Source organism: Balaenoptera musculus, chromosome 13 (genome assembly GCF_009873245.2).
Source record: "Balaenoptera musculus isolate JJ_BM4_2016_0621 chromosome 13, mBalMus1.pri.v3, whole genome shotgun sequence".
Taxonomy (NCBI): Eukaryota; Metazoa; Chordata; class Mammalia; order Artiodactyla; family Balaenopteridae; genus Balaenoptera; species Balaenoptera musculus.
In genome coordinates, this window is record NC_045797.1 from 67322087 (window position 1) to 67344124 (window position 22038).

The 22038-nt window shown below is 48.8% G+C and overlaps 1 protein-coding gene across 1 annotated transcript in view; it reads left to right on the forward strand.

Annotated features, from left to right (window-relative positions):
* ALK (ALK receptor tyrosine kinase) overlaps nucleotides 1-22038 on the forward strand; it is a 738293-nt gene that overhangs the window by 608470 nt on the left and 107785 nt on the right. Inside the window, exons 7-9 of the mRNA XM_036872826.1 lie at nucleotides 5187-5318; nucleotides 12554-12685; nucleotides 15033-15133. Coding sequence (XP_036728721.1) covers nucleotides 5187-5318; nucleotides 12554-12685; nucleotides 15033-15133 — 365 coding nt within the window. The remainder of the gene's footprint in view (nucleotides 1-5186; nucleotides 5319-12553; nucleotides 12686-15032; nucleotides 15134-22038) is intronic.

Here is a 22038-nt window from a genome sequence, read left to right on the forward strand (position 1 = left end):
AGGGTGCTGCTCCAGAAGGCGATCTAATCCAAGTGATGGGAGAAGTACCCCACCCGGGATCATCTGACCAGGTTCTGGGCCTTCCCTGTGGTTTACTAGCTGTGAGACCTCAGGCAAAGCACCTAGCAAGTAATTGGTTGCATTTTGTAGTGCCTTACTATTTAGAAAGCATTTCTCTCTCCATTATTTAATCTCTTGAATCTTCAGTCTTCTGATTAATCAAATGGGAATAATAATAACTATTCTACCAGTTTTTTATGAAGTTCAAAGAGAGAAGGATTAGGAAAGCACATTGTAAGCTCTTACAATGCTATACAAAGGTAAGGAATAGTGACAGTTTACTACCCCCAGTGACTTATATTGTTATTCTGGGAAGAACTACCTTTCAAAGGTAATAAATTTCCATACAGAAGACCCTTGCTAACAAAAGATCCCCAGACACCAGTTCTCCCCAGAGTGGCTTGATCTTAGCTCTCCCTAATCTTGCTGTGATTAGGGCATTTGGTGTTTCAGTGGTTTCCAGGAATCACAGGCACTCGTGGCTGGAAGGCATCAGGATGTGCCAGCAGAAAGTGGGTGCTGGATCTTTTTGTCTAAGCTCCGCCCCTTCCTTGCTGCATTGGAGCAGGCTGTGACCATCCAGGGCCTCAGGTTACCCTATTCCACAAGCCAGAACAATCATTTCACAACCACAGAAAGGATGCTGTTTCAGAAACTCAGGCCCTTGATTAAAACCATTCACCAAGGGTACTTTCCTCCTTGGAATTTATGGGCCCCATAAAAAAAAGAACTGGAGAAGACAGAGCAGTTGTTTTTTGTTGTGCTTCATTAGTTTTGAGTTTGGGCTGGTAGAAGAGATCAGAGTACTAGGCATCCATCTAATTGAATCTCTCACAAGCATAACTAAAGTTCCCTGTGGTATGGAGGAGCCTGGGAGAGGAGATGGGGAGGAGCTGGTAGAAGCAGGGCCTAAGGGGCTGGCTTCTCTGGGCTGTGGCTGTGCAACAGAGAGGTCCTGGGGATAAACACTGGGGCACCCAGAGAGTGGAAGCAGCATGCCCCTGCCACGACTGGACCCTTTCTTTGTCCAGGTTTGGGAGTAAAGGGCAGGGATACTGATTCCCTGCCCTTTCTTACCCATTATCACCACTCCTGAGGACACTCATCACCTGGGGAGGGGGGACCCCATAGACAGACATGGTACAAAGGATAGAGAACAAGATGTGAAAATGTGGGTTTCCACCAATCTCTCCAGCAATCCATGTAACCACTATGAGCCTTTGTATTCTCAACTATAAAATGGGCATGATGATAGCTTCAACGGATAATACATAGTGAAATTCAAGTCCCAAATATTGGGGTGGGGAGACCTCTATACAAGGTACTGTTATAGATTCATGAAGATAAGACTTGATGCCTCCCTTCAAGTCACTTAGAGTTTGGTGAGGAAGACAGGCATCCAAACAGCTGGTTATAATATAACACCAGAATGTCTGCCAAGTTAAATGCAAGAAGAAGTAATGTGCTATGGTAGCCTAGGGGAAAGGACAGTCCATGGATGGGGAAAGAATGGGAGAATCCATGTAAATGTCACAGATGAGGGGGTGAGATCTGTATCCCCATTGCTGAAAGAGGAGGAGTTGGTGGAAGACGTTCCCTGATGAGAGGGCAACCTTAGCAATGAGAGGGCAAACCAAAGACTACGAAAGGCGACCCACACATTACCTACCAACCCCACATGGAACAAATTCTCTAAGGCGCGAAAGAAGAAGAAGAAATCACCAAGGAAAATATGGATAGGTTTGGATTACGTACAACTTTTAAACTCCTAGATATCATTATAAACAGAATGAAAATACACGTAAAATACTGGGGGAAAATGTGAAGCATGTAATAAATAGTTTCACATCCTTATTAATAATCTCGTACAATTCAACAGGAAAACATGAATACCCTAACAGATAAATTGGCAAAAGGAAGTGGGCAATTCCCTAAAAATCAGAGTAAAATAAAGCTAATAACACGTGGAAAAAAATATTCACCCTTGCAATCAAAGAAATACAAATAAAACAGCAGGGAGATACTTTTAGTTAAAAATAATGATAATATTCAGGGTTGGCCAGGATGTAGTAAGAGGAACATGCATGTATGAACACAGCTGGTGAGAGTGTAAATTGGATTAACTTCTAGAAAGCAATTTGGCAATATGTATCAAGGGCCTTTAAAATGTTTATACCCTTTGATTCAGTAATTCCACTTCTGGGAATCTATCCTATGAAAATAATCTGAAAAGCGGGCGAAAGTTTATGCTCAACGATACTCTTCAAAGTGTTATTATAAACAATCTAACAATCCAGTCATTGACTGATGTTGAAATAAATTATGGTACATATCACGTAGTATTATAGCCATTAAAAAGTATCCTTATGAGGACTTTTTAAGCCCTTGGAAAAGCTTGTGATATAATCTTAATTAATTTAAGCAACATACATATATGACACAACTATACACACTTTTAAAGCATAGGCCAAAAAAAACCAAAGAGAAATCTACCGAGACGTAAAAAATGACGGCCTCTGGATAGTGGGATTCTGGGCATTGTTTTGTTGATTTTTACCCTGGTTTTGAACTTTAGACAATAGGCATAAATTTTTCAAGTGAAGGAAAGTAAAAGAAACTAAAAGTAAAAGCTCTTTGGGGAATGACAAATAATTGGTATATGAAACGTGCATGTGTTCGTGAAAACACACGATGAGAAACAAGGCCTAATCATAAGGTGTGAATAAAACAGGACACAGCTTACATTTGTTTCCAAGTTGAGGAAGTCTTTACAGGCGTTTTATTTGGCTCATGTTTTCTTCGGTCGGGCTGGAAATGAGGGCCGTAAGGTCCTAACTGTATTTCATGATCATGTATAAGGCATAAGAAAAAATACTTTGGAAAATAGAAATCACCAAGCAAAAGTGAAGGAGAATTTTTCTTATTATCCTAAATACCTTGACCTCTTCCTCACTTTACTCCAAACTCTTGCTGCTATCACCAGGTCTACTTCGTACTTTGACTTTCTTGTCACCCTCTTGTCAGAACCCTGTGATTATATTGGCCCCCCTGGATAATCAGGATAATCTCTCACCTAATGATCCTTAACTTGATCACACCAGTAAAGTCTCTTTCACCACATAAAGTAACATATTCACAGGTTTGGGGGATTAGGATATGGGTATTGGGGGCGGGGCACAGCATTATTCAGCCAGCCACAGAAGCATAACCTAATGTGCAAGGTTTTTGTGAACCCTCCCAGGGGCCAGGCACTGGCTAGGGCTGGGAACACAAAGAGACTCAAGCAGCTCAGTGGAGAAGATGGGAGCATACAGGTGTGTTCTATCGCCAGGTTGCAACGAACCAATGCCAGATGGGTCTAGAGCACAGCGTTCATGGGGAGAGACAGAGAGAGGTGAGACCGGAAAGGAAATTTGGGCCCACATCACAAAGGACCTTTAAGAACAGGTTAAAGGGTTTGGATATGATTCCCTGAAGGAAGAAGGGCTGGTGTTTCCCATGCCCAGGAGCTACTGAGAACGCCCAGCCAGGCTGGAGGCTGGTCTGAAAATGCCAGGTAGCCATCCGCCATCAGCTGACAAATTGAGCCTTATCTGGACTGGCCTGTGAAAGAGGACCCAGGGCCACCTCCAACACCCCCTTTCCATAAGATGGAGAGGCCAGCTTTGCAGTCCGACAAGCTGTGTCTAAATCCCACTTATCAGCTGTGTGACCTTAGGCAAGTCACTTAACCACTCTGACTCCATTTCCCCACTTAGGAAATGGACACTATTAAGACTTGCCTGGCTTCTTTACAGAGCCAGATGGGCTGAGGTATACAGAGGGATTCTAGAAGTAAAGAGGCTGGTCTTGATGTTAGTTTCAGCGCTGTTGGGAACCAGAAAATCATGGAATTTTACAGATCATCTAAACTGGAGAGTCCCACATCACAATCAGCTGTAAGATTTTATTAAAATAAAATTTAATAAAGAAGAGTCTAGTTTCACAGCCAGGGTTAAAGAAGCCCACCCCTCATGTGAGGCCCAGAGAAGCTGTGGGGCTTGGCCAAGTGAGGGTCCTGGTTCATCCTCTCCACCACCCAGCTGAGCATTGAGGTAGGTAGTATGGGGATGGGGAGATTGTTGAGGCACCAGCTACCATCGGGATAGAGCTAGGAAATAGGACAGAGAGCAAGGCAGCCAGACCTGGGGGGTGGGGATAGGAGGTCAACCCAGGTGGGCCCTGCCTGCTCATCTCCACAGGGGCTGGAGGCTCCCCCATCCCATACCAACCGAGGCTGGGTGTCAGGAGGCACAGTCAGAAACACCAGCCAGGCCCTTGCTAGGCGGTCCCCAGGCAAGGGACCCATTCAGTAGGCAGGCTGGGCCAGGCCAGCTGAAGCTTGGCTCTCTGAGGTCACAGGTTAATAAATTATCATTACTCATCATTCTTGATACAAAAGCAAATATCTGCTAATATGTTCGCTATAAACTGCCCCCTCTCCCTTCCTCCACTGGATAATATGACTTATCTAAGAATTTCAGAACTGGACAAGACCTTGGAAATAGCATCAAAACCCCTCCTTTTGTAGATGGGGAGACAGGGGGCCAGAAAGAGAAGGAAGAGGGTCAGCATCACACAGCCATTCATGGAGGGGCCAATCCAGGGCCCAGAGCCCTGCTCTTACGATGGCGTTCTTTTCATTTCAAAACAGAAAGTGCTGTGTGTTTTAGTCACTCCAGTGGTGGAATCTGGGCTCAAGAGCATGGGGACGATATACTGGACCAGATGTGCCTGTTGGTACCCCAAATTTGACCTTGAGGGGAAAGCTGCCTGTGTGCAGATGAGACTCCACCTGTAGCTGTCCACCTGGCACACTAAAGCCGTGGGCTGGAGGATCCCAAAGTGTTGGGGAACACGGCTCAAACCTCGGGCCACTCTACTACTCACATCGCAGCCAGGGGCCTGGGGGGTTAGGGCTTTGACTTCCTCTTAGCCTCCTGGTGCTGACCCTGGTTTCGGCCAGATTAAAAAGGGGTTGTCTCAGACCTTGAGATGTGAATGGCATGGGAGGGATGCTCTCCCCGCAGCCTTCCCACGGGGCCACCCAAGCTGACCAGTGTCGTGTGTCTCTGTGTGCTCTCCAGGAACATCCCCGGGCTCCAAGATGGCCTTGCAGAGTTCCTTCACTTGCTGGAACGGGACAGTCCTCCAGCTCGGGCAGGCCTGTGACTTCCACCGGGACTGTGCCCAGGGAGAAGACGAGGGCCAGCTGTGCAGTGAGTAGATGAGGCTGCCCCACCCCACCCCACCCATGCCCACATGCCCTCCTTCCCCCACCATCCGAGGCTTGAATGACCTCCCTTACAACCAGTGCCACTTGTGTCCTTTTGGTGGCAACTTTCAAAAGCTGCACAGTCTTCAAAAGACAGGGCTAAGACCCATGGTCTAGAAACAGTATATAATTAAGAACCAAGCAAGATCTTATAAGCTATGCTGTCAACATCCTCATGCATAGAGAAAAGGTGCAGACTAAAGCCCAGCTCTAACGCGACATGAGAAGCCCTCTACGCCTGGACCTCCGTCACGTTTTAAGCCTTTCTTTCATCACCCACCTGCCTCCCTCCTCCTCCCAACCTTCCATGTACCCCAGCTCCAGCCATATCAAACCACCTCTCAGCTCCCTCACACCTCCCTGGCTTTGTTTGTGTCCTATCCCTTCCCCAGAATGCCCTTTCCCATCTTAAGTCACATCTGCTCCTTCAGCACTCACCTCAAGAGTCAATCCTTCTGGGAAGCCTCTTCTGACCATTTCCCACAAGTACAGTTGGTTCTTCTTCCTCTGGAACCCGCCCCCCCGAATCCATGCACCGTAACATTCATTACTTTTTAACAGCTTTTTAAAGATATAATTTCATACCATACAATTCACTTGTTTAACGTGTACGATTTAGTGTAGTCACAACTGTGCAACCATCACCACAATCTAATTTTCGAACATTTTTATCGCTGCAAAAAGAAACCCCTCGCAATCTCTCCTCATTTACCTCCAATCCCTCCCCCCCCAACCCCCTCACCCACTGCCTAGCCCTGAGTAACCAGTAATCTACTTACTGTTTCTACAGATGGGCATTTCATATAAATGGAATCATGTAATATGTGGTCTTTTGTGATTAACTTCTTTCACTTAGCATAATGTTTTTGAGGCCCATCCGTGCTGTAGCATATATCAGTACTTCATTCCTTTTTATCGCCAAAGAATATTTCATTGTATGGCTGTACCACATTCTGTTTATCCATTCATCAGTGGATGGGCATTTGGGTTGTTTCCACTTTTTGGCTCTTATGAAAAATGCTGCTGTGAACATTCATGTACGAGTGTTTGTATAGACAGATGTTTTCATTCCTCTTGGAAATGAAATTTCCTACCTAGGAGTAGAATTGCTGGGTCAGATGGTAACTCTATATTTAACATTTTGAGGAACTTCCAAGCTGTTTTCCAGAATGGCTATACCATCTGACAGTCCCACCAGTATTCTGTAAGGATTCCCATTTCTCCATATCCTCATCAAAACTTACTATTCATCTGCTTTTTTATGTTAGCTATCCTAGTGGGTGTGCATCCGTCACATTTCATGGAGGTGGCTTCCATGTCTCTCTCCCTCACTGTGGACAGAGGGGGCCTGGTACTCTTCCCCATACCAAGATCTCAAAGGATTTCTGGCACAGCATAGGTGCTCATTGACTCTTTGTTGATTAAAATGAATAAATGGGTTGGGAGACCTGGGTTCCCTGGAGGAAACAGGTTGCCGAGGTCGCACTGGTAGTCAGGGCCAGAGTTAGACCCCCAGCCCAGCGCTCCCTTCACTTGAACACAGTGTTCTCAGCTGCTCCCTGGCAAGGAGTAAACACTCTGGAAGTTTTTTCCAGGGCAACCACGGACACTTCTAGAACACATATATAATGAGCTAAAAAGTGAGCTAGATCCTGGAGCAGGGACAAGTAACACGGCATCTGTCCTCGTAGTGCTGTAAATCCAACACAGGGGCAGGGAGTGAAACAAAGGTGTTGTGGTTGGGAAAGGATGCAGCAGCCTGGGGTGCTGTGGAGCTCGGACACCCAACAAATGCCCCTCCCCTCAGATACACCGGCCCCAAGATGCTGTGACCTGCCAAGTAGCTTTTAAGAAGGTAACAGTGGCCCCCAGGTCATTTGGAGGACAGATCTTCCCTTAGGGGAAGAAAGGTTTTATTTATTCCCTTTTAAATGAAGCTATAAAGAAATGCATTTTTCAATTTGAAAATTGTCCTTTTTATACAAAACTTTCCAATGAAGTTTTCCAATAATCATGGAATAGTGGTTGTTCAGATAAAACTCGGTAAAGAGTTGCAGGTAAGCCCTTTGCTCGTTCCGCACTGTTCTGCTCCTGGCTTCCTCTCAGAGCTCTCACTACACACATGGACCAAGAGGAAGCTAGGCCTGCCCATGTTGCCCTGGACCGGGACCTGTCTGTGTGTCTCTCTAGTTATTTGTCTCTATAGTATTTCCAGCAGTGCCTCTGAGCTGTGTGACTTTGCTTTGGCCTTTTTAAAGTTTTTGATACCCACTTCCCAGCTGAGACACGGGTCAGGAAGTCCATGTCCTGATTTACAACTGGGAAAATGAAAGCGCAGAGAAGGTAATTGATTTGTTCAGGGTCACACAGCATGTCAGGAACAGAGCCATGATTAGAGCTTGGAGCCTGCAGGATCCAGCCCATTATTGTGGACTTAGGGTACTTTCCCACCATTTCGGGGCTTGCCATTAATGCCTTTTCAGAGCCAACTCCAAGCTTGAGGGCAGCCTGGTTCCAGTAAGGAAGGCAGGCGCCTGGAGCCCAGAAGGCTTTTCAGCCACACTTGAAAAGCTGTTCTGACCAGCTGTCAGAATGACCACTCCACCCTGAAGAACACCCCCATGGAGCTCTTTGCTACAGAAGTCGGTTGATAGAAGGGAAGTTCAATTAGAAGGAGGATTATTCCAATCTTTTTGCCACTCTGATCTTGGCAGTACTCTTAGTAAATATCCTTTTCCTTTTTTGGGTACCCCACTCTCTCTGGCATTTTTGCTGTTTTCCCTACCACACTGGCTGATGTTGATTCTGGAAACCATCCCCATGAAAATAATAACAACAATAATAGTAACAGCTAACATTATTGAGTATTTTCTATATGCCAGGAGCTGCACCAAATACTCTTCATGCGTTAACTTATTTCACCCTCACAGCAATCCTGTGTGATGCTATTACGCCCATCTTACAGATGAGGAACCAGAATACTCTGTGATCAGACTGTTAGCCAGTGGCTGAGCAGTGATTCAGACCCAGTCTGATTCCAAAGCCCATGCTCTTAATCACTGCAAGCCAGATTCACTTGTTCCGTGAGTTTCCAGCAGTTTCTAGCACAGCCTTCGCTACATATCTACCCAGGACGAAGGGACCAGGAAAAGGCAGGGAACGTCCAGGGCTCTTCTGGGGGATACTCAGATCATTCGTCTCCACCCTCTAGGCCTCACTTTCCTCATTTCTAATATGAATTGGAACATGATGCCTGCTGACGTGCTGATGCCCATGGTGCATTAAGGACAATGCTCTTGACCTCACTTGGTCCTTCCCAGGTGGTCTGGAACCTGTTAGAACATTTTCTCTGAGCAGTGGTCACTTTAAGCCTGTTGGGGATGTCCAGGTCTTCTAAGGAACCCCCATGAGGGTCAGTAATCTTGAGCGAGAGTTTTCAACCAAAAACTGCCATGGCTGGAATTTGGAGGGGAAAAGTAGGTTGTATCCTGTCAACTCCCAGCCTCAGCTCCCCACATTTTCCCTAGAAGGAATTACACGCACACACTAGAGCTTCATTCAGATTATCAGACTCAACCTTGTGGGACATTTCTGGCTGGGATAAGTAGGGGACCTGAAATGGAGGTGGTACTGCCCTTGTCCTTCTCCATCCAATCCGTTCACACCCCGTCCTCCAAGCCCACACACCTACACCGTACACCTTCTCTTTCTAATTAAACATTGCCGATCCATGTTTACATCCCAGGTTGCTGTAACCCACTGAAGGGTGTCTTCAGGGTTCCCTGTGTGTCCTGAGCAATGGCCTCAATGACATGCAGTGCCCCAGAAAAGGGTCAGGTGGCCCCGCTTCATCCCTTGGATGGGTCATTGACTCACTCGCTATTGCAGGCAGCTCAGTCCCCCTCCACGTACTCAATAATCTCATCGGTTTGGTGGGGATACTCTTCCTATCAGGCAAAAACAGGGGTTTTTTTAAGTTTATTTCTTTATTGTAGAATAAAACATGTTGGTTGTAAAACATTTGGAAAATCAAAAAAGTACACAGGAGAAAATAATTATTGCCCATAATCCTCCCTCTCAGACATTCAGAGATAACCATAATATTTTGATGTATTTCTTCTAGCACTTTTCCCATGACTCTATATTTTCAAGGAAATGTATAACACATATTCATCAAAAATGTTAACAGAGTTGTCACACAGGAAGGAAAGGAAGTAGTGTCATTTGGCCTGGAGTTTATACTTGGCAGCTCCTGGCAGCTGCTGCTAAGGTCACATCTCTATGACTCTATCAATTTGTGTCTCTTAGAGTGGAATCAGGTGTCATAAGTGCCAAATGTTGTGGGATTGATTGACCCACACACAGCCAATTTGGCCATCCAGCCAACAAAATAACTGGCTGCAGCCCAAGAAGAGGGTGGGTTAGAGCAGCTTCTCAGACATTAAGGTGCAAAGGAGTCACCTGGAGAGCATTAAAAATGCAGATTCTGATTAAGTAGGTCGGGAAGTAGGGACCTGAGATTCTGCATGTCTAACAGTTTCACAGGTGATGCAAATGTGACTGGTCCCTGGACCACATTTTGAGTGGCAAAGGGTTAGGGGACTGAACCCACTCCCATTTCATTCAGCAAATAAGTATTTAGGTCCTACAATGTGCCAAGCACTGAGTAGGTGATCAAAGGGGAAGACACCTTAGACGCGACACTGAGCGCCAACACTGCTCAGCAGTGGACTTCACAGCAATTTCCCCAACCCAGCCTGATCTGCCAAGGGCTTGGTGCTGGTACCCACCCCACCATCATCCGCAGGACTGGTCTTGCTGAGGACATGCCCTGATGTGCTTGCAGGGTTGGAAATCCTCTCAGCACCCCTGCCCACCCTTCAGGGTTTTAATTGGCACATAAATTGCCCGTTGACCTAACTATTTTTGCCTACCTCATCTCCTTGTATTCAGTCAGCCAAAAAGAAAGGGGCTTTCAGTCCCAGCTCACCCTGGACCCTATGTCAAGGTGGGACAAGGACGGGCCTCCAGAAGGTGGAGAGTGCCAGTGACTTTCCTCATTCCTGTCCCAGCGGGAGGCACAGGCATTTCCAGAGAGGCAGCTGAGGGACCTGTCTCTGCCCCCTTGGGCAGTGTTGGCAGTTTCAGCCTCTCCCCTGCTGAGAAGTTTCCCTGCCCCGGGCGTGAATGATCATTAATAATGCCGCCGCCACTCTATGTTTGCTCAACTCTGTTTGCAGAATGTTTCCACGCTCTCTCTCTTACTTTGTCCTCAAAACAGCCCTGTGAAATATACAATAATCTTACCTCACTGTATAGATGAGGGAGCTGAGGCTCTGAGGAAGGAAGTGACCTACCTGAGGTTACAGAGCGGAAAGCGGTGAGGCCAGGACCAGAGCCCAGGTGTCTGGTGCTGATGAGGTACCAACACCCATAAGTCAGGCTAAGTTCTCTGCCTCTACCTCCTAAAAGGGTATGGAGGGAATGATACGCTGTGCAGGACCCAGCTCAGCCCTGCCTCTTCCTTCTACCAGGGGCCCATTGCCTGCTGGAATCTTCCACCACGGTCTTCAGTTTAAAGCACATGTGTGAAGGACACTTTGTGGAAGGTCACTTCCAGCTACCAGTTAGTTTTTGCTAAGAAGTGAATGTGAGATCCCTTGAGGGGGGCATAAAAAATAAAATAGAAAGATCTCCTTAGCTTTTGGATTTTTAATCAGGGGAACATGCGGCACTTACGGGGGGGATGATTTCTTCAGGGGGGTATAAATGGGAAGAGATGCTCAAAGTCAGTGACAGCCTGTTTTAATTTATAATTCTGCCTCTGTTTGAAATGCACAGAGAATCAGGGAGAAATGAGTAATAATTCACTAAGGTGCTGTCACAGCCAGGAAGCGGTAGGGCCGTCTTTGTCAGCCTGCAGCTGCCAAGAAGGCTGAGACAGAGGAAGGACACTGAGAGCGGTGGGTCTGGCTCGAGAGCTGCTGTGTGGAGACAGGCCTGGCCGGGGCTGTTGGGTACTATCAGGGTAGCCTGGAATGGCCCACTAGCTCCTCGGGGCTGAGAGCCTTCCCTGCAGCCATTCTCCGAGTAAACTGCAGCAAGGGAGCTCTCTCTACCCCTCTCCTCCTGTCCTCCTCCTTCTGTGGGCAGTGGGGAAATATATGGTCTATAGAACTGACTGTGGCCTCTTTAATGGGACCCGAGGTCGGGCTGATGTAGAGAAAAGCATAACAGGGCCCTTTATGCTGAGCCAACAGATGATATAAAGAGGCCCCAGGGACTGGGATTGCTTAGTCAGGATAGGCTAGGTTATGCGGCAGTAATAAACCATCCCCAGATTTCAGTGGCTTAACATAACATTTACGGTACCTGTCCACTAATGGTTGGGGTGGGAGGGGCCTCTACCCCATGGGATCTCTCCTGCTGGCAGAAGCGCCACCATCATGCAGCAGTGCCCCCAGGAATGAGGACTCTCCTTGGCTGCTTTAGCAGAAGAGAGAGTCTGAAAATTACACCAGGGCTTTTCACAGCCTCAATCCACAGGAGATGCACAACACTTCCACTCACATGTCATTGGCCAGAGCTAGCCATGTGGCTTCACTTAACTGCAAGGGGGTTGGGAAATAAAGGGGAGCAAATAGATGGTTTTGAGCAATATGTGTCTCTGCACACAGGGGTGATCTGAGGGACCCAAACCAACCAACCCCCAGCCTACACTACCACTGCCACCACCACATTCTTATCATTGTGCCATTAGAAATGTATCTCAGTGAGTTACACACTGGCTTTTCTAAGATCATGTTCATGGTGGATCTGTATAAAGAGCACAGAATTTAAAAGCAGAAGAGCTGGGTTCAAATCCCAGCTGGGTTACCTGTTGGCTGTGTGACCTTGGTCAGGTTGCTTAACATCTCTGAGCCTCTGCTTTTTCATATATAAAACTGGGTTAACAATACCCCATATTATTATTTTCTGAAGATCAGAAAAGTATAAACCAGCACATGTACAAGTTAGGGATTGGGCTTCTCTTCACTATGAGTATGATTAGACATTGAGGGTCTGGCTGGGGAGCTATCATCAACGAGGATGGTCATGCCTGGCTAACTTTACTTCCTGTTGACATATTTTGCCTTTAGCAGTCCTGGAAATGACTGTACCCCTGTGCTCTCCCTGAAGGTAAACTCCCTGCTGGTTTTTACTGCAACTTCGAGGATGGATTCTGTGGCTGGACCCAAAGCTCACTGTCACCCCACACGCCCCAGTGGCAAGTCAGGACCTTAAAGGATGCCCGGTTCCAGGACCACCAAGGTACCACCCTCTCTTCCTTTCCCCTGGTGCCCACCTGGCCAGACAATAGACTTGGGGCACCACCCCAGAGACACTGGACCTCCCCCGAGGACCTGCCCTGGGGTACACCTACACAATTCCCTCTTCACACTCTCTTGAGCATTAGAATGATTAAATCAAGCCAAGGCTAATGTCACCTTTTGATCCTTAAAATGAGAACTTTGATCAAGGATTAGCTGAAAGATAAGAATAAAAGCAACAATAATAATAATCCATTCATTTAACAAGTGTTTGTTGAAACCTACTATGCCTCAGGCACAGAACTCCTTGAGAGATAAGGAAAACTGTAGCCCTCTTTATGACTGGGGAGGCTGAGGCTCAGGGAGGCCCTTGTGTCATTTGCCCCAGAACTGTGCCCTGGGAACCTTGCCCCATATCTAGACCATTGCCTGCGGCCCACCTTCCTCAATCATACCCCGCCCCCACCCGCATCCAGCTGAAGCTGGCAACTCCCACCCTCCCCTCATTAGAATCCATCCTCTCACGGCCCCTGCTTGACTGCCAGAGGGGCAGAGGGCCTCCACACACCCGAGAGATGCCACCCACACTGGGCTGGGCTGACTCCACGCCTGGAGGAACTGGCCTCGGGATCAGAGGAACTTGGCCTGGCCTTGGGATCAGAGGAGGTCTGTGAGGCCAGCATATCTCCAAGAGCTGGGCTACTGGAGGGGCCAGACCATCCAGCCATGGGCCTATCCTTGGTCTGCAGACAACGGCTAGGCCTGAGCAGGCCCTGGGGCCCACTTCTCTGCAGGATGGCAGGCAAGGGGGTCTCTCTCGCTTCCCCTCCTCTCCCTTCCCCTCCCCTGTATTTACCTGCTCTTTGTGGAGCTAGAGTCCCTTGTACCAAAATTTCTCTCTTTCCAAGCAAAGATCATACATCCTACAGATTCCTTTAAGAATTAATAATAATGATAAATGTGAGAGAAGACAATGTTCAGATCAGCCACTGAGGATCTCAGAGCCCGTGCAATTCCGTCCTCGGTCCCCGGAGCTGGCTGCATCTAGTGAGTTGGCTTTGGGCCCCGTTATAAAGGAGGCTGAGTTATTGCACCACAGGGGAGTGCTGCAGGGCCCTCCCCAGAGGTGGAGGCCAAGAGCTCCTGCTTCTCCTCCTGGCCTCCTCACCGCTCTGCCTCCTCCTCAGCGCCCTGTCTGTAGGAGCAGAGAAGACAAACAGCTCAAAGCTAGACGTGATCTTCACATCTCTGCTCTGATAGTCGCTGACAGCACCCGTAACAAAGAAATGTCCAGCCCTGTTGAATACCTCTAGTGACAGGGCTCTCACTTCCTCCGAAAGTAGCCCTTTCCATTGTTTAGCAGGTCAGAATCAAACACCACTTTTCTTCATCGAGCCCCACCCCTCTGTAAATTCTACTCATTGGCCCTGATTTCTGTCTCCTGGAACCCCACAGAACTGAACTATGCCCTCTCCCACAGAGGCAGCCCTTCAGATATTTGAAGACAACCATCATGACCTACCGACCACGAAAGGCCTTTTCTCTCCTGGGTCCCATAACCTCAGCCACTTAATTTTTCCTCAAGGATGGGCAGGGTGCTTTCTAAGATTTCTGGCCTGGCCTAGTTACTCTGCTCTGGACCCACCTGAATTTGTTACTTGGTAGTAACTCTATAAAGACTTTGCTAAGAGAGAAAAATAGAAATGAAGGACTGAAGTCCTACTTGGGGTTCTCTGAGGCCCCTAAAAAGTCATGGGCTCACTCTGGCCCCATCTCCATAGCACCTACCATCTACAAAATACTCCTGGAGGTTTGCAGATGCTTCTTCCCACCACCACATGGGGCTGGGGCTCATGTTCTGCCAGGTTTTCAGGCAGGTCAGTGCTTAGAAAACAATAAATGAGTCTTCCTGGTCAGGGCATGGGGCACAGGATGACCTGGGCTCTGGAGAGGGGAGAAGACAGTGAAGGTTTAGAGACCATTGGAGGGCAAAGCGCTGGCATGACTGGAAACGGGGGGCAGGGGTGGGCCTGGGGGAGTCCAGCATACTTCAGGCTGCTCCCGGGCTAGGGGCTAAAGCTGGTGACCTTGGGAGATCAAGGATGCAGTAACCCAGACGTACGGTGCTGGGACATTGCAGGCCATTTGGAACGAAGATCTTTGCATGAGCCAAGTTTTGTAGACAGCGATCAGCAGGCTGTCTTATCCATTAGAGGTGGCAGGAAACCTGTACCCTTAGAGATATCCTGAGGCTAGAGAAGCATGGGGCAGGGCCCGTTAACCCTGCACCCCGAGGCCCTCCAGTGCGCAAGGATGGTGCATCTTTGACTCTTTTCCTCTCTGCCCAGGCCACGCCCTGTTGCTCAGCACCACTGATGCCCCCACCTCTGAAAGTGCTACGGTGACCAGCGCTACGTTTCCTGCACCGATGAAGAACTCTCCATGCGAGGCAAGTCTCAGTGTTCCTCTAGTTCTCTGCCTTCTCCTCCCACCTCTGGGCACTTCCAGATGAACCCACACAGATGAGCAAAGTAGCCTGATGGTCGGGCTGCTTGTTCTCTTGCAGGAGGACAAGAGGGCCATTTGAGCCAACTTCTTGGCAGACAGTACCCACCAACGTGGTAAAGTCCCATCTGCAGAGAATCTTACCTTAAACACCATACTCAGCTTCACTGAACTATTTGCAGTAGGACCTTGATTTAAACAAAACCAAAAAATATTTCCAAGGCATAGCAGGGGAGGGTAACAGCAACTTTCTCCAGAATCCTTTTTTAAAATGTCAGTCTCTTATAATACATTTTAAATATTATAGAACATCAAAATTTTGACTTACATAAATTTCTCTAAGGCATCAATGGCATTCAGTGAGGTACCTCCAGAGCCACTTAACCAAATGGTTCGTGTAGCTGTTACCTCTTTAATGTGAAGACTGAAGGTGCCATTAACACAAGGTCACATTCTCTAGGGACCAGGAGATGTGCTTAGACCCCAGCAGGGCCCATTGATTAAGCTCGTGGACTCTGGAATCAACTACCTAAGTCCAAGTCAGGTTCCATCACTGACTGGCTGTACAATTTGTTTGATCAGCTAATAACCTCTCAGGGCCTCAGTTTCCCCACCTGGAAAGTAGAGACAATAAGAGTGCCTACCCCAAGGAGGTGAGGCTTAAATAGGTTAGTATATGTAACGGGCTTATCACAAGGTCTGGCACAGCATAGGTACTACAATAGTTAACCAACAGTCTCTGGTACCCTGTATAATTATGCAAAGGAGAAAGGGGGAGGAGGAAGAGGACTTTAGCCAAAAACCTGCCTCCATGCTCTTGGAGAGCCGGGCCATGCCTGTGCTTCTTTGCACTCCCACCAAGCACTGCGTCAACCCCTTGCACAGAGTAGAAAGCCAGCACAGAGTTTAGATTTGGTCTGTCCTCTCTTTCTGGAAACTCACAGGAGAAACTCCTTTCTGACTTCATTTCAGGAATAGCTCTGTGCCCTTGGAGCAATTTGTTCCCTTTGAAATAGTGGGCATTGTGAAACTGACCAGGTTCGCTTCCCCTCTGAGGGGCTGCTAGCAATCCCAGGCAGGTGGGGCTTTGACCAGCAGAGATGCAGGAAAGAGCCTTCCCCTGCTTAGGGTACAGGCAAATTCAAGCCCTCCAGGCTTTTTGTGAAATAAAAACCCACAAACATTAAAAAAAAAGGAGAATGGAAAAGATGTATCAATGATTTTTTTTTTAATCAGAAGAATGGTCAGATTAAATCTGAGGCTTTACCCAGTAAGCAAATAGGGGTTCATGATGTGTAGTTTGTAGCTGCCTTACTCCTGGTTCAATTTTTTTTTTTTTTTTTTTTGGCCGTGTTGGGTCTTCGTTTCTGTGCGAGAGCTTTCTCTAGTTGCGGCAAGCGGGGGCTACTCTTCATCGCGGTGCGCGGGCCTCTCACTATCGTGGCCTCTCTTGGTGCGGAGCACGGGCTCCAGACGCGCAGGCTCAGTAGTTGTGGCTCATGGGCCCAGTCGCTCCGCGGCATGTGGGATCTTCCCAGACCAGGGCTCGAACCCGTGTCCCCTGCATTGGCAGGCAGATTCTCAACCACTGCGCCACCAGGGAAGCCCCTGGTTCAATTTTATAACTCTACATTTGCCCCATCTTCCTTACCCTCTCCTAGTTTATGTTATCTGACTAGGTTTTGTGTATCTCCGTGAAGCACCTTAAATCCTTTCTTGAAGAAGTCAGGGCACAAATAAATAGATTCATTATGTTAAATTGTATTTGAGAAACCACGCTCTCTGGTGCAGATGATGGAATTACTCAGTCATCATTGATATTTCTCGGGTGCCTCAGAGCAGCACCTAGAAAGGGAGGCTTCTTAAGAGGAAATCTAAATGAGGAGAGTTGGTTGGCCCATCTGAGAGGTGAGGGGGATCCTTAAAAGCATTTCATCTTTAAATTTATTCTTCACTGGATTTAATATGAGGCTGATTTCAGAAAAAGAAATGTCAAGGTAAAACTGATATTTTTCTAATACTTCATCATTTCTCTAATAACCTTTGGGTTGATCAATAGCTTAAACAGGTGTTTTGTTTTACCGGCCTGTTCTAGTATTCCTCCAGTCACATTTGCTCTGGGCTGTTTCTGCTATTTCCTGCCCTTTTACAGAACTTGGCTCAGCTCAGGGAGTTGAAGGGAAGGCAATGAGTCCATTCCGCAATCAGCTCACAGTTATTTCGCATTCAGGTTTCAGACTATTCATCTCAGGCTGATGGGTCTTTGAATTCCCAACGTTGGGGGAAATGTTTTCATCAGAAAAATAAATGACCAAAATAGAAATATGCATTTCCAGGTTCGTAAGCCCTGCCATCTATTTCACTCGAATCCTAAATGCAGAAGGCAGGAAGTTGATTTCCATCTCTCCGGCTGGCTGAATGTCAGCGACGGGGAAACGGATGTTGCATTGCTGTGTGAGGCTGTGTGAGGTTAAGCCCCCAGCCCTAAAGAGGCCTCCGATGGCTGTGGGGCCCCAGTGCAGGAAGGTGGACACTGGCTAGAGCCAGGGGTGAAGGCCTCTGATGAGGGGCGGGCCCACGGGAACAGGCGGCTGGCTGAGCTGAGCTCCAGGCTGACACCCACCACTGCGCATCTTCTCTAAACCCTAACAGTCCTGGTCCATGGCCTCCAGGGAGTTGAAGTAATTGCAGAATAGCTCAGAATACTCCAAGAAACCCCACAATCATCAGTGGATTCCATAGGGGAACTGGTGTCGCCTTCGATGCCTTTCCTTGAAAATCTAGCTGTAAGCGAACTAGTAGGCCTAGGTTTCTCCAGCTGCTCCAGTCACTTGGAAAACATGACAAATGCAGATTCTTGGGACCCACCCCAGACTTCCTGAATGACATAACTGACAGGGGCCTGGGGATCTGCATTTTCAAACCCCACACTTGGTGATTTGGATGCACATTGAAGCTTAAGAGTGACTGGCCATCGGCGTCCTTGCCAGTTGTGACCGAAATTCATTCTGAGCCCACGCTGACAGTTACCCTCCATTACCTGGGACTCCAAAGAGTGTGGTGTAATTTGCCTTTTAGAAAGACGAGTCAGAGAAGGGGGCAGAAACGACGGGGCGGGGGACAGACGTGGTGGAGACAGAAGGGGCTGGGAGAGCGCCTCTCAGAGCCCGCGTGGAGCCGGGTCAGGTGCCCACCGACCACGGAGACAGAGCCAGGGTGTGTCTTTGTGCCAACCAGCTTGCAGAGCACTTGGAAGCCTTCCAGCTCCGGCCTCCTCCCTCCAGACCCCCGCAGCACCGCAGCCAGCCGCCTCTCGCCACCGTCTGCTCTTGGTGCACACGCCGCATCCACCACGGCCTGCACCACGCTTGCACGAGGGGCTTGAATATTTAAAGACTTCCGCCCAGCCCTGCCCCGCCCACCAACCACCAGCTATTCCCTGCAGGAAAGTGAGGCGCCACTTACGATATATTCAGATTTTTTTTAATTTTTATTTTGCTGAGCTCCAGTTCAAATAATTAAAGTTGCCACTGGGGGAGGGGAGCCTCGCGGTGGCTTTCCTGCGCTCGCTTGCTGTCAGAACTGCTCGCCTCCGCTGTGGCTGGGAGACACACTGGGATGTGTCTAGCGTTGCAGCTGCTGGTAATAAAAAGGACGGCGGAGTGGCAGGGGCCATCTCCGCCCCTCCCCTGCCTTTCGCACATCCTAGAAGCCTGAGTGTCTCAGCAAGCCCGGTGTGGCTTGAAGTTCTGTTTTATTTGAATAGCCTGCCTGTGACTAGAATATCTTAAACCATGTTCTCAGGACAGAGCAAGGCTGGCGGGGCGGAAAAATGGGCTTCCCTCAATCTCCTCCCCCCCCTCCAAAACATGGAAGTAGTTTTTCATCTATGAGCTGCAGGAATGAAAGGGACACAGGAAGTGGCACGTGAGCCACTTAATTTGTGGTGACAGCCTAGGGCAGGCCAGTTCCTGGCTACTGGTTTTCTGATCTTGCCAAAGCTGCCACCACTTCTGACCTCTCCCTGCACACGTGTGCGAACACGCAGACACACACACGCTAGGGCTGGAACACAGCTGGTCCTTTCTACTCCCGGCATGAGCCCTGTAGCGATAAAAGCTTTCATTAGCGGCTAGGAGCTGCTGAGATGGGAGCAGAGGCGACCAGAGGGGCTCCTCCATGTCGGCATAGGCTCTCTGGCCTGCAGGGAAGGAGACCTCCGCTCCGTGTCATTAAAACCAGCAAATGTGGCCAGAGGAACGTGGGAGAGGAGCCTGGCATCTGGAATTGCCTTCTGCCACCTGTTAAGTTCTGCTCAAAGCCCCGCTGAGAAGGAGCCCGCTACGCAGGCAGGGCCCCCAAGGCTGGAGGCTAGGGAGTTTTTCAGCGAATTGCACTCTGGTTGATTGTGTAAGGCTTTCCAGGCTGCTGGTGACCATGCCTGGACACAGGGCCCATCCTTTCCCAGGGATTTGGCTGGTGGGGCATTCTCCAGCATCCCGGTGTAACCCACAGTGAGTGTCATGGCTGTGTTGATGGGGCTTAGTCAAGCTGGCCTCACTCCCTCCCCATGGGCAGACAAACAGGACTTCCAGATAGGAAGAAGAGAGGAACTTCGTGACTCCTGTGTTTTAACAGTTTATTAAATTCAATAGCAAAATCCCCCTTGGAAAGGCAAAAAAAGGAGAAGAAGAGTAATAATAATTCCTCTAGGATGGCTTGAGGTAGAAAAAAATACAAAAGCTGAATGGCTCTTCCTTTGTCAGCCCCACCAAACCCTCGACAAGCAGGAGCTAAAGACGCTAAGAATATTCTATGCAGCTCACTTTCTGGAGTAGATCCTAGGTGTCAGGGGCTGCCTCGCCCGTGATCTGGGTCAGGGTTCATGCAGGGCTGCCCAGGGGATGGAGCATTCCATCTGTTCAGGACAGGAAAGAAATGTACCCAGAGATGCACAGCCAGTACATGCAAAATCAACATCAAACTCAGGCCTTATGACTTCAAGCCTCGTGCTCTTTCTGTCACATTGCCCTGCCCCCGGCAATGGTGGTACCTTCTCAGTTTCTGGGGAGTTGATGTGGGCCTCGGAAGCATCCCTGAGGACTGGCATGGCTCTCACCTAACCCAGAGCCCTCACCCTACCTCACCATAGATTCCTCATCTCCAGAGGCAGGAAGGAAATTCATACCATTTTGTAGCAGACTAGTTACCCACTTTGCCTCTCCTCAAGCTGGGACTAGTTGCTGGGTCTAATTCCTGAGCAACCAAGGGGACACTGCCACTCACCTGTGGGACTCAAATGTTATTTGTGCCTTGTATGTGCCTTGTTCTCAGCCCCACGTGCTCTCACTTATTTTAGCAAATCAGGAAGGAGAAGCTACCCCAAGAGACCTCATGAGCTTGATCCTGAATAAGGCTGTCATTTCCTGGATTCATTCCACATTCTGCCTAGAATATGGGCCCACCTGGGGAGAAGGAAACTTCACCCTTCCCTTCTCCCTACTTACCATCCTCCCCTGTGCCTCAGCTGAGTGCTGACTGGTGGAAGAACAAGCAGTTTCTTCCAGAGTCCACCTAGGACGGCCTCTGCCTTGTGTGGCCAAGCAATGCTGCACAAACACTTTGTGGTGGCTGCAGAAACCCTCTTTGTAAATAGTTAGGGCTCAATGCCAAGCTAGGGGGGATTCTGGGGCAACACCATCCCTAGCTCCCCTCCCACGAGCCTGAGCACCTTTGCACGGTGTTTGAGGTCTGGATATCCAACTCCCATCTCATCTAATGCTGTGACGTCCACTGCAGTGACAGAATGCTCACCGACTCACTGGCAAGTCCCGCTCATCTTCGGACAGCTCCAGGCTTCAGTGTTTGCTTAAATCAAGAGCAAATCCAGCTAGACTTACCAGGGCTTGTTTTTGCACCCTCTACTCTCTGCACCCCTCCTCTTCCTGCTTCGAGGAACCTTGAAGAAGCAGGGATAGAACTCCGTGCTTCCTGTGCGACATTCAGCTGGGTTGTCCACCTCTGTCCAGGACGTCATGGTGGGCCCAGCAGGAAGCACAGGGCCCCTCTGGCTCCCACGCGGTGAGGCTGACATCTGAAGCCAGTCACCAGAGCAGCGCGGTGGCCCCAGGCAGCTGCCTCCCCCCTGCCCCATGGCCCAACAGTCGGGACATCTCCCATGTCCAGAGGAATCCAGCTGGTCATTCGGGGTCAGGACAAAAGGAGCATCACCAAGGCAGTGTGACGTGGTAGGAGGAGCAGCACCTTGAGGTCAGGCAGACCTTGGTGGAATCCTGCCACTTTCTAGCAGGGTGACCTTGTGCAAATCACCGCACTCTTCTCAGCTTCAGTATCCTCTGCAGGGCTGTTGGGAGAAACAAGTAGCCAAGGTAGAAGAGTACCCGGCCCGGATCTGGACACATAGTAGATGCTTAATAAGTGTGGTTTCTGCTCCTCCACTGCTGCTATTACTATTATTACTTTTGTGATGGGTCCAAGATCAAAGGCCAGAGCCTGCCCTATCCTGAATCTGGAGAATTTGGTCAGGGGTGGCACCCTCAGGACGAGATACATGGCAGCTGCCAAGATGGGACCAGAAAGGCAGCATGGAACTTGGCTGGGTTGGATGGGCACACAGATGCCTGGTGGGAGGACTGAGGACGGGAGGGGCACAGAGGGTCCTCACTCAGGCGGCGAGCCAGCGAGTATTCATTTCAAACCCACCATGTGACCGGCCGTGCAGGAGACAGACCACAGGAATCTGGGATCTTTTTAGTGTTTATTCAGCAGAAAAGTTAAGAACACTTACTTTCAGTATGACAGGTCCAGGTCTCCAAGTTACTTATGAAT